The following is a 15,119-nucleotide window of genomic DNA, read 5'->3' on the forward strand; positions in this document are numbered from 1 at the left end:
GTTAAACCCGCTCTTGGTATTTAATATATATATACTTTTAATATATATAAAATGATCAATAATATTGTATTATATTTAAATTTTTATTTTAATTTATGTTATGTATGTAATAATTGTTACATAAATTTTAAAATTTAATTTTATTTGTTAGATTTTAATAATTATAGGAGCGGGTAGAGGCGGGGTGGACGGGTTAGGGTTTTAACTTTTTACTACCTGCGGGTAGAAGCAGGGCGGGTTTGATGTGGATTATTGTAGGGCGAGGCGGAGTCGGGTAGGGCAACAATCTGTCTCTACCCACCCCATTGTCACCCCTACGTCCAGGATGTTGGTGATGTTGAGATTGCTTAGTATTTGCAGGTATATGGGGTGTTGTTTTTTTTTTTATGATGTCTGGTAAAGATTGTGCAGGTCATGGGAGCTTGGCTGATGTCCATTGGCCGAACTCAAGAGCTAAAGTACATGAGGGATGCTTCTGATAGGGTTTGTTTTGATCAAGTTATGAAGGAGAATGCAGAGAAAAGTGATAAGCTTCGGGAGGCATTGGACCAAGTTAAGGCCTTGGAAGAAAAAGTGAGGTTGGCGAATGATTCAGAAAAGAAACTGAAAAAGGAGAGAGCTAGCTTGGAGGCTATGGTAGTGGTGTTCACTTGATTTAGAATGTTGGTCGAGGTTTTTCGGGTTTTGTTTATGTCATCGGCTGTAAATGTACTTGTCTAGCAGATAGGGGTGGCAAACGGGCCTAAATCCGTCGGCTCGGCCCGTGTAACCCGCCAAAAAAGGTGGGCCGGGCTAGAAAATCGGGACCGCCAAATAGCAAAAGTCCGCCTAATCCGTAATGCTTAAACCGTTGACTTTGGCGGGGCGAGGCGGGCTTCCCCGTCGGGTTTAGTGTTTTTTGACAAGGGGGTATTTTTCAATTTTTTTGCCAAAACCTAACTTTCCCTAACCCAACTTACAAGAGAATGAAGATGAAAATTGAATGTTTTAGATTATGTTTATTTTGCTTTGGAGACAATATTTATAATTATATTTTGGATTATGATTATTTTACTTTGGAGACAATATTTATAATTACAAAGACTCTAATGTTTGTGAATATAAAAATTATAATTTTTTATGCTTTTAGAAATTATAAATTTACTATTATTATAAAATTATATATATTATTTAATAGTTAATAGTAAAAAAAGAGGAGATTTGGTGGGTTTAGCCTTCCAACCCGCACTTAGGCGGGGCGGGCTTCCCCGCCTGCCACCCCCTACTAGCAAACCTTGGCGGGCTAGCTTCTCAAGAAGATCTTTTGCTATAACATAGTCGTCTGTAGTGTGTCCATACTTTTGATAGAAAGTGCAATATTTTATTTTGTCCACATATCGTTGGTTTTGATAGGTTCCTCCTTTATTTAGAAGTTTGATGTCTTTGAAGATGTCCTCTCTCTTAGTGTTGAAAGGGGTGTACGTGTCAAATTTTGGAGTGAGTTTGAAGGGTTTCTGGTCTGGTTTATTTTTTGGGTATTTGCTTCGTCTATCTTCTTCTCGGCTAGGGTTGGGCCTCTCTGCTTTTTGGATCTGTCAGAATTCTTCTATCTCAATTTAGCTTGTTGCTTTTTCTCTGAACTCGGCCAGTGTCTTTGGTTTTGTCACAACTATAGTCTTCTGGAACTTTCTAGGTTGAAGCCTACTTTTCAATGTGTGTAGGTGAACTTCTGGATTGAGGTTTGGCATCTCCATGGTTTCTTTGCGAACCTTTTCATGTAATCTTTAAGGATTTCATTCTGTCCTTGTTTTATGGTACTGGGGTAGTCTAAGTCGTGTACATAGATCTTTGAGGCAGCAAAATTGTTAACGAAAAGGTTGACTAGCTAATTGGAACTTGATATAGAACTTGCAAGCAAGCTAGAAAACAAGATCAAGGCAACACCGTCTAAAAAGGTAGGGAATGTGCGACAGAGTATTGAATCAGATGCACCGTTCATAAACATCATCGCGTAGAATTTAGTGACATGTATGTTGGGATCGCCAATTCCTTCGTAGGGTTTCGAAGTTGTTGGCAAAGTGAAGTTCTTCGGCATCTGAAAGTTCATGATGTCTTTTGAAAATGAATTGGTTCTCTTCACCGTTGGCTTCGTGGTGGTTGTTACTAATGGTTTGGCCTCCAACGTGTTCTCATCTTCGTCATCTTTATTTTCAGGGTTCTTGTGCTCTTCCCCTTTGCTTTGATTGTGTTGTCTTTGATTCCACAAGTCGGTCATCTGTTAGTTTTACGCTTGTAGGGATTCATTGATGGCTAATATTTAGGCCTGGGACAGGGGAGGAAGAGGATTTCTCCGCTCGTCTGCCATAGGTTATAACCTGCAACAGAGAGGTGAAAACAATATAAAAAAAGTAAAGGTGGGGTTAGTTTAGAACTTTCAGGCCCCACGGTGGGCACCAAATGTTCCTGCGTGCTAAGCTGTGGAAGGGGTGTAGCTCGTCCAATCCAGGGTTAAACTCACTTCTACTTGGGTTGGATGAGGTATACATCAGCTTTCCAAGAACGGCAGCGGTGAGCACCTGCAATGGCAGAACATTCAAGTCAGAAAGAGAATGAGATGAGTATGATGCAATTCAAAGTGAATAGCGTACCTTTTGCTTGTTTAGGGTTTTGTATTTATAGAGTGGATGTCGGTTTTGCTTTTGCCATGTAGTATAGTTAGGTTGTTTGATCTGATTGTGGTCTATTATTTCTTAGAGATGAAATGTAATTGTATTCTTCTTGTGATGGGTAAGGGTTCATTATTATTCGGTTATTTGTACGCTGCTGATTTATAGTGATTGTTGGCATGAGATATAACAGACGGATCAGCAACAATTTTTATCAGCCGCCAAACGAATTTACCACAAATTCAGATTTATCTGCTGTGATTCCAAAGGTTGGTAAAAATCACCTAATCTAGCAGAAGTAATTAACCGTCGCTAAATCCGCTCATACCACAACACCAAATATAGCGTACTGGAATGAAAGCCAGAACAGGCTTATGGGGTTAGAAGGGTCTTTTCTCCATTTGTCCCTTATTTTCACCTCAACAATTGCAGCCACTACCGTTGAGATTACGGAGAAAACAAGGCCTACGCCAACTCTCTGTAATTATGTGATTCCTGAGTGGTGGTTTGTGATTCCTCGTAGCAACGGTGGAGATTCGTGGAAGCAGGCCACTCTAATAACAAATGGATAAATTAGAATTTCAATATAAGATCTTTAATTAGAATATGAGATCGTAAATTGGATTATCTTTATTATTTTGTAGGACATTTTTATAAAAAATCACTAGATTGAATTTGATTTTGAATATCATATTTGAAATTAGAATATTGTTATTATTTATTAGGATATCTTTAGAATAAAATTAGATTTCTGTACCATTTTTGTTGGTTATCGCTATAAATAACAGTATTTTACGTGATGTTTTAAACCTAAGCACTCTTTTTTTTTTTCAGGCACAGTAAACTGAAGGAGCAAAGAGGATGAGTAAGGTAATCATATCTGTTTTTGTTAAATAAAAAATATGATTATCAATCTTTTGTAATATGTTTTTATTTTCTATTTTTGTCTTAGTCTAATATCAATAGTGAAATTTATTTGGTTTGACTAGCAAACACCGGTAGCCTCTGTAACTTCTAAGGGAGAATTGAACATGCACTTTTCTGCTTTGGATGAGAAGGTAATGTATTTTTTGGCTGTCATAGCCGAAGATGCCTTGCTTTCTTAGCAAGTTTTTTTAAACACATGTGTAGTTATCTTTTGTGATGTCAAGATTTGTTGTGTTGTTACCTTATTATTTAGTAATGCGTGTCTTATTGTATGGCATCTTGCAGCTTGGAAAGGGTGTTGTCGAGGCACTGTAAACGATGATACGCAAAGCTGTTGTGGATGGGATAACAACAATTCTGCCAAAATTTGTGGAAACGGTTGGTTCCTCATCAAAAATTGAGAATCACGGTGTCAAGCTTTCGAATACTGCTGCAGCTGTTACACCACCGTCAGATAGTTTGAAACGCTTCCTTGACGCCAACCCCGCAATGTATTTGGTGATGAGCCAGTAATGAAAAAAAGGACACCGATGTGCAAAAGAAGGAAGCATGGATTACCGGTCTCCGAAGTTAAGGTTTTATGTTTTATTTTAACAAATGTCACAATTTATTTTTTATTTTTTATTATTGTTATTAATTTTTATAATTATATTTTTTATCATTATCTTTTTTTCTTAAATCATTTTAAATAAAAGAATAAAAATAAACCAAACTGTTATAATTGTTCTTATATAATCCTTTGTATTATTTGTAAGATGAGAGTACAATTATGAATTGTGATATGTGTAGAGTTGCTACTTCCCATCAACCTGCCTTGAATTAGTTGCAACTTACTAAGGGCAACTTTATGGCAATTTTATTTTCCTCTTTCCACCTGTTGTAGCAGCAAGCAAGAAAATCAAGAATAGTTTTATAAGATAAATATGCTACTTAGATTAAAAGATGACATTCTTGGTGCTGAATATTATCAGCACGAAACTCTTCAAATAGAATAACCGGTTTGGGGAAAGACGCAAAGCCAATTAGACTACTTTTGGAAGCACTCTAAACGGATTTTTGAACCAATAAGGGAAGAATTGTCTATTCACAAGCACAACAAAAAGTTTTCATATTATCAAATCTCAATTATACCAAATTCCCCATTATATCTTTCTAAAGAAATTAAAAGCATTAACATCATTTATATTGTGATAGTCAAAGCATTAATATCATTATCAAATTCCCTGTTATATCTTTCATATTTGCCTTACTTTTTAAATTAATTGTCATATTTTTTGAATTTGTAGAAAGAATTACATTTTGGAAGAAGCTTCCTCCAGGCCGTTAATGGCTTTACTATAATAATTATAATCCAAACATGAACGGAGATGACATGTCACATGTAAGTTACGGTCTTTAGAATAACATTGTTATTAATAGAATTTTGTGTGTACACTTGAGTAAATAATTAATGTTGACATTGTTTTTATAGTGTTTGGACCTTTTATTTCGACTAGCTAAAGAGATGAACGTTTTTGAATATGAGCTGGCTATAGCTGCTTACATCTTTGGAAATAATTTGGCTTCGAAGTAAGTAAAATTAATTTATTTCTCATTTTAGTTGTTGATTTGTTATATAATTATTTTTTTAATATTTTCTAATACCATAGTATAATATTCTTTTACATGATTTAAGGAAAGTGCTTGTTCCAGACGATCATTATATGGACACACATGAGACTTTTTGGACTATTATGCCCGGCAAGCCAATAATTGGTGATGTAAGAATTATTTCAGCAATATTTCTTTGTTATGCTTGCAAAATTATAAAATTTGGATTAGTGCAGCATAACCGTGATTGTCTTTAATCCATAGGTCCTTACTTTAATTTGTTTGATGATGACCAAAGGGCCATTTGGGCCAAGTAAAATCAAATTAGGCAACCAATGGTTTTTGCCACTGACATTAGCAATTCAAATTTACTCTTCAATATAAATATATCTTCTTAGTTATATTATAAATATAATAAGATTCCTCACTTAGTTCAATATGCAATGTAACAAATTGTTTTAAGTTCGAAACAGAAATGTTTCAGCACAATGAAATACATCAAGGATAACTTTATGGGAGACCTCGACGGTTTATACGAGATTCGTTAATTTCAGTCAATATTCAATTAATTGAAATATTAATATTCCATTGCTGTTTTTATTAAGAATTATCTTCTGAATGTTGTAGATTTTTGTGCCAATTTACCTTAATGGTTATTGGTTTCTCATAGTGGTTAATTTGCTTTATGAGACCATGAGATATATGGACTCGTTCAAGCATTGTACATCGATGACAGAGCGTAAAAGTGTCATTGACGATGTGTTAACTTATCTTGAGAAGTTTGTATTCGATAAAAACTTCCAAAAAACACCTTTACATAAAAACCTTCAACTTTCTAAGTATAAATTCTCTGAGCCAACTGTCCCACAACAAAATACCAAATCGTAAGTTTAAAAATATGAATTTTCAAAGTACAAATTAATTTTTTGGCTGTTTGTTCTTTTATAATATTGTTTTGTTAATGTGTGCCTTGAATTGTGGTGAAGGAATGATTGTGGTATTTGGTTCGCTGAATGGATGATCCTCAATCACTATTGGGGCATCAATAAGTCATGAGTAGAAAAAGCGTCTATGAATTTTATAATATTTAGTTTGTTGGGTTTATTTAATTAAATAATATTATTGTTAATGTCTGTTAGGTTGTCAATAATTACTCAAAAATGTGATTGGCTGTATATTTGGTGTACAAATGGCTCAACCCAAAGCGAGATATGATAAAAGAGTTTGCTGTTGCTGACTGGAATAAAAAAGATGCAGTAGTCTGTCCTTCAAACTTAGGATTTTAAGATACCTCTAGTTAAAAATTTATTAATCGTAATCGTGTCTTTTAAGAACACATTTATTTGGTTAAGTTATGGACTGATTAGACCATTTTAATTTTGTTTGAAGTACACTTTATCTTTATATTTTAGTCTATAATGATTTATATATTATTTCTTTTGGACTATAAATATATATTGTTCTTTTTTATTTATAATAATTTATACATTATCTTTGCAGCAATTGTTTCATTATTATTAAACCTAACCTAAATTTTAAATTTAGTAGTTTTTACTATATATATATAGTATTATTGAATGGATGAGAATTCTTTAACCTTCCATGACAAATTGAATGCAAAAATGAGGTATGCACCAGGAAGGAGATGAAGAATTTTTATTACACGAAAGCATGCTTTGATATATCTTGGCAGTGCTATTTTTGCTGCATAATTTTACAGGTCAGAGATAAGAGATTGCTACATATATGACTATACATAAAGCTGAAAAATATTTTAGAAATGTTTTAACATGTGCTAAAGATAGTCCACGGATATATCTTCAGAATTTAGGATTAACTATAGCTTCAAATTAGTAATTCATGAAGCAGAAAATAAAAAGGTATTCTTGTGGAGTTAAATAGAGTTGGATAAAATTAAATATAGTGAAGGGTCACTTTGAAACCAACACCACTGTCTCTTTCAACTTGTTAATCCCTTTCTTATTCTTCCTCCTTTCAACTTCTTATTTTTGGCATCATCTTTATTTATTTTGCAAGATTTTTTTCTATGAAAAATGGGTATATAGTCTTCACCTGAGCTAATGTATGCTCATTATTCCATATGAACTATAAATGAGAAACCGAATTGTATTGTTAATGATGATTATTTGTTTACTCTATTTTTTTGAGCAAAAGCATTGAAAATGAAAAGTGAGGTAGAATACCAATGACAAAAATATCTCACAACCAAAATGAGACATGTCAGAAACAAAGGGAGATAAGTTATCATCTTCACAAATTATTCTCAAGAAAATAATGAGCATAACAATGCCAACTTAAGATAATGTACAATTGCAACCAGTTTAATAGGCGTCTCTTAAAATTTTTGGCTCCAACAACCTACTTGAACTAAACGGCTTCAGGAGACTTGGTGACTTGGTTTAAAGTTAAATGGCAACACTTAAAATAGGCTCTACAGGTTTAACATCCTAATTTAACAAAGGACAAGCGGATGAAGAAACAGACAAAAATTATGGCCACAATGTCCAACAACTGGATATTTTTATAGGATGTATAGCAATTTTAGCTCCTGTCAAGGCTTGGGATTTACTAGTAGCACCATACCTACGTTGCCCCAGAATCAAGAATTGCATCTCCATAAGAAACTAACCCATTTTGTCCAGACAGTGATCTTGATCTAAACCTGCTTCGAGATGATGTCATTTTATCATGTCGTCGTTTTGGTGGTGTCGTATCAGGTGATCTGGAACTAGAAGATCTATTACTCCTGGAATTGGACATTGACTTGCCTTTGTCCGGAGAGGGTAGATCATTACGAGGACCAAGTCGGGATTCCAATCTGTCACTTATTCGAGGCCTCCTATCTTCAGGACTAGGACTACGTACTGGACTCTGGCTGCGACCATGGTCTCTAAAACGGCCACGCACTGGACTGTGAGAGATGCTCCTACTTCGACTTCTTCTATTTTGGTATCTAAAATAACAAGTATATGAATAAAGCTTAAGCACTATTGTTTTCCATTTTTGTGTACTAGATTCCATGAAAGAAACACTACTTGTTTATATTAAAATGCAATTACAGAAAAACATAAGAAATGAGGACAAAGGTATAGTATAAGAACACAATAACCATGAAAATGCAGTTATAGTTCGATGAAAAATTATTTTAATGAAGCATCCATCATGCCACAGCATGTATATAGACAATTCTAGTTATATATGGTTAAGATCTCGTTAAGTAACAATAAAAGGTAACAAGGGATAACTATGTGACGGCAAATGAGAGGGAGGAAGCATCTTGGACGGTTCCCACCCTTTGGTGGGCTCCAGAAACGTCTTAAAGGGGAGCGCTCAGAATATCTTATGTAGCTTGAGTTTCTAAAAATAACATAAAACTGAGAACAATATCCAACATGTTCCAAAGAATCCAGCTTGACAAAATGATATCTACGTGTAAAGGCATAGCACTCTGTAAAGCCACGTCCTTTTTTTATACGTTTAGGCATACCATGTGGTGAAGGACTTTTCGAAAAGTCCTGAGTTTTGGATGCTGGTTCAGATGCTTTTTGACCAGGACTAGCCAATATATTGTGTTTAGCTCTCCAGACTTCCCAACAGGATCTCCTCCAGGACTTGCACCTCTAAAAGAAAAAAGGATATGACAACAAATAAGAAAAACTGGAGATGCATTCTTATAATAGGATGGAGTTGACATTTAAACTGTGCAAATTTTCAAAAGATTTCAAATGAGATAATATATAAAGGCAACGGGTGAAACCTATTCTGATCTGAATCATCTGACAAAAGAAGGCATAAAGTCAAACTTGCTATCAAGTATAACTACAACATAGAATTTAACAGGTTATTTTAATTCAAGTAAAGCATAATGCCATTTTAAATTTGATTGACCTCTTCTGCACCAAAGCTAGCCTGTGTGCCACCACCAATCTTATCACCCAAATTGTCACCCTTATTCTTCACAGGATAATTCTTCTTTACATGACCGGCATTGTTGCATTTAGTGGACCTCCGTTTTCCTCTCTCTTTTTTTTCCTTTGGTGCACCTTTTGTCTTGACAACTGAAGGGTCACCAACAAAGTTCGGCATGGAAGAATCTCTTGTTCCACTTTTCAAGCACGATTTTTGCTCTAGTGTTTTGGACAAACGAGAGACTTCATTTATAGTGTCATGGAAAGAAGGACCATCTTGATCTCCTAAGAATAGCATCCACGTAGCTGCCACTGACAATGCGCCATAGTGCATTAAAAATTCTCTTTCTCTGTCTTGCATAGTGCTTCCAACTGAACTTTCATCTAGATACTTTTTAGCATCCTTGGACCATCTTCTCAAAAGAAGACTTTCTGGCAACTTCTGTAAACCTACCATTTTCATGGCACAAAACATGTGGCTACAAGGAATGCCTTCACTACTCCACCTACTACATTCACACTCCATATTCTTGGTGTTGTGCTCATAAAGTACGGTGTATATTGTTGCCCTCTATCACACTCCTTAACTTTTAACACAACAATAGTTGATATATTTTCCTCATTTATAACATCTAATGCAACCACTCCTTCAATTTCTGTTTTTACTTTGCCAAACATCTCCCGTGTGTAAAAATTTGCAGCACAAAGCTCCAATGCAGCTAAGCGAGTTGTTAACATAGGCTCTCCGTACACCGTCTTAAATTGAGAAACTAATTCGTTGTGTCTATAATCCCTAAGAGCATATTCAAGATTTTAGACTAGGTCTAAAAGACTTTGGTGAATGCCAATAAACCTTTTGATGAAGTTGTTTATCCCTTCAGACCTTGATGTTGTTCTAAATTCAGCACAGAATTTATCTCGCAAGTAGGCGCTTGCCCAGCTTTTCCTCTTTTGATATTCATTTAGTACCCATTCATTTTCCTCCAACCCATATTTTTTTATCATATTCTTCCAATATTCTTCAAATTCATCCGGATGCCATGGAGCATACAACCATCTTCTGAAGTTGTCGGAAAAACCTTTACTTTTTATGTTTGCCGTTATATTTTTCTGAATGTGCCAACCACATAATCGGTGAGTTGCATTTGGGAAGATTTCTTGAATTGCTGCCTTTATTACCTCATCACCGTATGTGACCACAATACTAGGAGACTTATTCAGCATGACATCTAGAAAGTTTTGCGACAACCACGTATATGTTGGCGTTTGTTCGTTCTCTATCAAGGCAAAGCCAAATATGCATGTTTGACGGTGATGGTTACAACCTGAGAAGATTACCAACGGTCTTCTGTACTTATTTTTTCGATAGGTTGTATCAAATGCAAGCACATCTTCAAAGCACTGATAATCCGCCCTACAAATGCCATCTGCCCAAAATAGATTTGCCAGCCGACTTTCATCAGTAGCACTGTACCTTGTCATGGCCATGGGGTCAACATCGGCTTTTCCAAGTAGATAGCTAATTGTTGCATTAGAATCCTCACCAATGAGCTTTGCATGATGAGTTCTTTCAATGTGGTTATCCAGATCCTTCTTTGTGAACCCGACATTAGCATAACCGTACCCCCGGCTTGGCCTACCATTAATCCCATTATTTTAGAGGTTGGTAGACCATTATCATGCATGGTGTTCGCCTAAGCTTTTTGAGCCTCATTCATCCCATGGTGGTTTGGAATTAGGTGTACCAAGCATTGGGAGACAAGATCGTGGTTTTGCTTCTCAACTATTTTTTAACTCTCCAAGTTGAAGTTTTGGTGTCAAAGTACACCGCAAACAGGGCTTCACAACCCGTACGAGTCAGTGCTTTATGCTCCCTCTTCCTGTTCAAATTAGAGATATGTTTATCGGCTCTCTTTCCTTCCTTGTTGCAAAAAAATTGCCTTCTGCGTTGTGTTCCATATTTTCCACGCGCTGTATCACCCTTGCGAACTCTAAACCTGACAAACCTTGCATAACGCACATACAAGTAATAAGTTGCATCCGATATTTCAAATGTTTGGTTTATAATATCATCGGCCGTCACAACAACAAACTTGCTACTGCTGTCACCGCAATCACAAGTGCAATTTACATTCTCTTCCACACCAGTCATCAAGCAATCTTCAACGTTGTCTTGTGAATTAAGTGGTTCCGAATCAACATCCATTGCATCCAGACTCGTTTTCTTTCTAATTTTATATATGTAAAAGGTGAAAATTTTACCCCTAAACAAGAACAGGTAGAAGTAGGAGATAGCTTCATAAGACATCTTAACCTAAACTAAAAAATAGACTAAAATAAAAGTTAACAAGAACTTTGTATGCAACTCAAACTTTAAATCAAAAATTGATAAATTAAAATCAAGTTATAAAGAGAAAACGCAACATACAAAGAGGAATTGTAACCCAAGGGGCCTAAAAGTAACAAATTCAAGGTTCAATCACTAACAAATTTAATTCAGTAATAATTTTCAGCAACAAAAAGATTTAACTATCAATATTATTTGAGTAGAACAACACCAAATTCATCTCAATAATTTTTCAGCAATAGATCAAGCTATCAAGATTCAAGAGTAGACATTAGAATGATAATATTTTGGCAAGCATTAACTTATGGCTCAATATATAGGGTATTATTGTTTCTCTTTCATCAGTAGAATTATACAATTATACAATTATTAATAAAAATAAATATACAATTTAATTTTAATAACACTTTATAACTACCTAAATCACCGTAAAAATAAATAATAAGATCTCAAATCTAACCATTAAAAATGGCCATTGCAAATGTTTACTTTCGTGATTGGATGTGCGTGCATCTTAAACTTTGAGATAGAATACATATAGAAAAGTTGTTTTAATCACTTTCTGTTGGTTCTTTGATTTTTCAATTCGAGATTTGTCCCTTTTAATATTTTGTTTAATCTTAATGAAAAAGTACAAGACACAGCAAACCTTTAATACATATACAAAAGACAAAAAATTCAACACAGAAAGAATGACATACAAGAATATTAAGACCTTATCATATATATAGCTATATATTCTCTCTGCAATTTGCATTTCTACAATTATATTTTTTATATTACTGTTTCCTTTCATCACTACTTATTTTAAAATCCATTTTAATTTTAGTTACCAATTTTTTGCATAAACCATTTAATCCTGTTTGATCCCAATTATACAATTATTAATAAAATAGTAAAAAATTCTAATTTTGACTTCAATCATTCATACAGTTCATCTTTTTATGAATTTTCATGTGTTCATATTGGTGATCTTCACTCAATGTGATTATTTTTGGCAAAAAAATCAAACACAGCAACTAAACACAAAAAAGACGAACAGAAAAATTTGTTGAAACTCACCAAATTGGGCCCAGGTTGTGCGAAGGGAGCCGAGGAGTTGCTGAAGATGAGGAGGAAGTCGGGGACCTGCTGCTTCTGTCTCGGCATCGACGAGCGCAACAACAACGCGAGATTGCACGGAACGGCGACGACGTCCAGGTCCGGGAGCTGCTGCTACTGCCTCCAGTGACGACGAGGACAAGGAAGGCACGCGAAATCGGAGACCACAGGAGACGACCGACGAACTTGTCAGAGATAGTGAGAGAGACCGATGTCAATAGAAGAAGAAAATTTGGGTTCACATCAATGAGATACGAGAGATGAGAGAGCTTCTTTGAAAGTGGTATGAAAGATGAGAGAACTTATGTGAAAGTGATAATGTTGAGGATCAAAGGACTGTGAAACGATATAGTTTAGTGGATTTAAAAAAAGAAAAAAAAAGATTCGGACCAATTTATTTAAACCAACTGGATCGAACCAAATTTAAAGCATCTGATTTAAAAATATGTTTTATTAACCGATTTTACTAAACACCAATCATAAAATGACATGTCAACAACTAAAAAAAAAAAAGTTGTTTTACGTGAGTCTCCCCTTATAATTTTATATGCCTTATTTCTTCCTTTACTGATTTAAAACTATTTGACTAACCGTGACCATTTTAAAAAATTAAAATTTGTAAATATATAGTACCATAAGTTTGTTATAGTATCTACACTAATAAGCCATCATTAATGAAGACTCTTGTCAAAATACGTTTATGACAAAAAAAAAAGCTAGATGATATATTTAACAACATTTAAAACACGTGATGAATAAAACGATTGAAGATTGGGATTAAAGAACAATTAAGGACAAAGCTAAAGGTCTCATTCAGACATAAATCTATAAGTCCGAAACAATTGCAAAATGTGATAAATGTGATAATCAATATTCAAATTAAACAACATTTAAATAGCTAACTAACTATAACTCAAACTACTTGCTCAATTAATCTGAACTTGTCGGGATATGAAAGATATATACAACGTTTATGACAATATTTATCCACATATATAGAACAACGGCGATTAATTAATATAGTCTTTCATATTTTTTGGTTCTTTTAAATCAGAGTTAAGAAAGTCGTTCTGTATTTAATTTATCCAAGTTTAATATATACTTTAATTTCATGAACCGTTATTATTATTTGTTTTAAATATACTATTAGAATTAATTCAATAATTATTTTTTTATTAATTTAATAATTATATTTTTTATATACACATAATATTTTTGTTATCAAAATATTGAATATTAAACTAATAATAATTAGTTAGGATATATAACAGCATCTTTTATTGCACCACCTCAATTGTCTTCACTGAACAAAGAATTTCCTAAGCCAATTTGAGGGGATTTTCTTTTCCGACACAGTCTTTCTTAGGAAAGTGATTGCATTATAAAAAAATGTTAAGGAATTAATAATACTATAATAGTCCATTTCAGTTAATATTATAACAGGTCATCAAATAAATTTAGTATAAAAAATTTACTAAAAATCAGTTTTTGTTGAATTTAAATTTTAGATATTTCTTCTAATTGAGTTTCGAATATTGTATGTTGTTTAAGAATTTTAAATCTTTTTATATTAAATATTGTGGTTGTGCAATATTAATTTTTAAAACTTTTTGTTATACTAAATCTAGGTAACCGCGCATACAATTTGCATTTTAAAATGTAAATTAGATCATATATCCTCCAAAGTGTGACATGTTATGGTGCATTTAAATATGAATTATTACTCTGAAGTCTGAACCCTGCTCTTCCCAATTTGTCTGATGTTGTGTCGGCAAACTTGAGAAATATAATACACTACAAAATTTTTATTTGTTTGTAAATTTTTTTTTATAGAAATTATAAAAAATTTCTATAACATATCTTATTTGTAGTAAAATATAAAACATTCATTAATTAATACTAATTTAAATTTTTAAATCTAATTGTCCAAATAAATAGCCAATTTTTAATTTGTTTGTCCAAAAAAATTAGAAAAAAAAGAGTGAGAATAAAACTCTATATCTACGACATTGTATTCAATTTGTCACCATCAAACTCGCTATAACTACTGAAATCAGAGAGAGTATAACCGATGACGTCCGCGATGCCATTCTTACCGTCATCTAGAGCAGGTTTTTATCCTCAACTCTACTTTTTCATGGAAGGAATCAGAATAATATGTACAATTTTTACTTCTTTATTTTTATTTAACAAAAGTAGGGGGAAAATACTGATGAGAAATGCAATATGTGAATGGTTCTATGAATGTGGTTATCCTTAATTATTCATACATATATTAATGAATAATTTATTATGTTAACGACGAGCACTCATGCAATTGCTTTGCCTGTTTAGCATCTGATACTTTTCTTTAACTTTTACACCCACGTTAAAGCACAATTTAGACCATTAATAAAATTTAATTAACTACTTCAACATGCATGGTAGGTAGGCTATTAGCTTAGATTAATCCTAAATTTAGCACGAGTCTTTCACTTTAACAAAGAGTGGTCCTCCTTAATTAGTTACAGTATCTTCAATTTACTTTTTCAACAAATCTTTTATTATAAAACCCTAAAATTTATTCTTCAAGCTAAATAA

General features: G+C 33.7%; 1 protein-coding gene across 1 annotated transcript; it reads right to left on the reverse strand.

Moving 5' to 3' along the window:
• Window positions 1-9,550: 9,550 nt before the first annotated feature.
• On the reverse strand, window positions 9,551-11,297 carry LOC127744883 (protein FAR-RED IMPAIRED RESPONSE 1-like). The gene is made up of 3 exons (XM_052257710.1): window positions 11,032-11,297; window positions 9,975-10,727; window positions 9,551-9,884 (listed from the first exon to the last, which is right to left on the reverse strand). Exons 1-3 carry the CDS (start codon window positions 11,295-11,297, stop codon window positions 9,551-9,553), a joined length of 1,353 nt encoding a protein of 450 aa, XP_052113670.1.
• Between the last annotated feature and the right edge of the window lie 3,822 nt (window positions 11,298-15,119).

This window comes from Arachis duranensis, chromosome 2, assembly GCF_000817695.3.
Source record: "Arachis duranensis cultivar V14167 chromosome 2, aradu.V14167.gnm2.J7QH, whole genome shotgun sequence".
Taxonomy (NCBI): Eukaryota; Viridiplantae; Streptophyta; class Magnoliopsida; order Fabales; family Fabaceae; genus Arachis; species Arachis duranensis.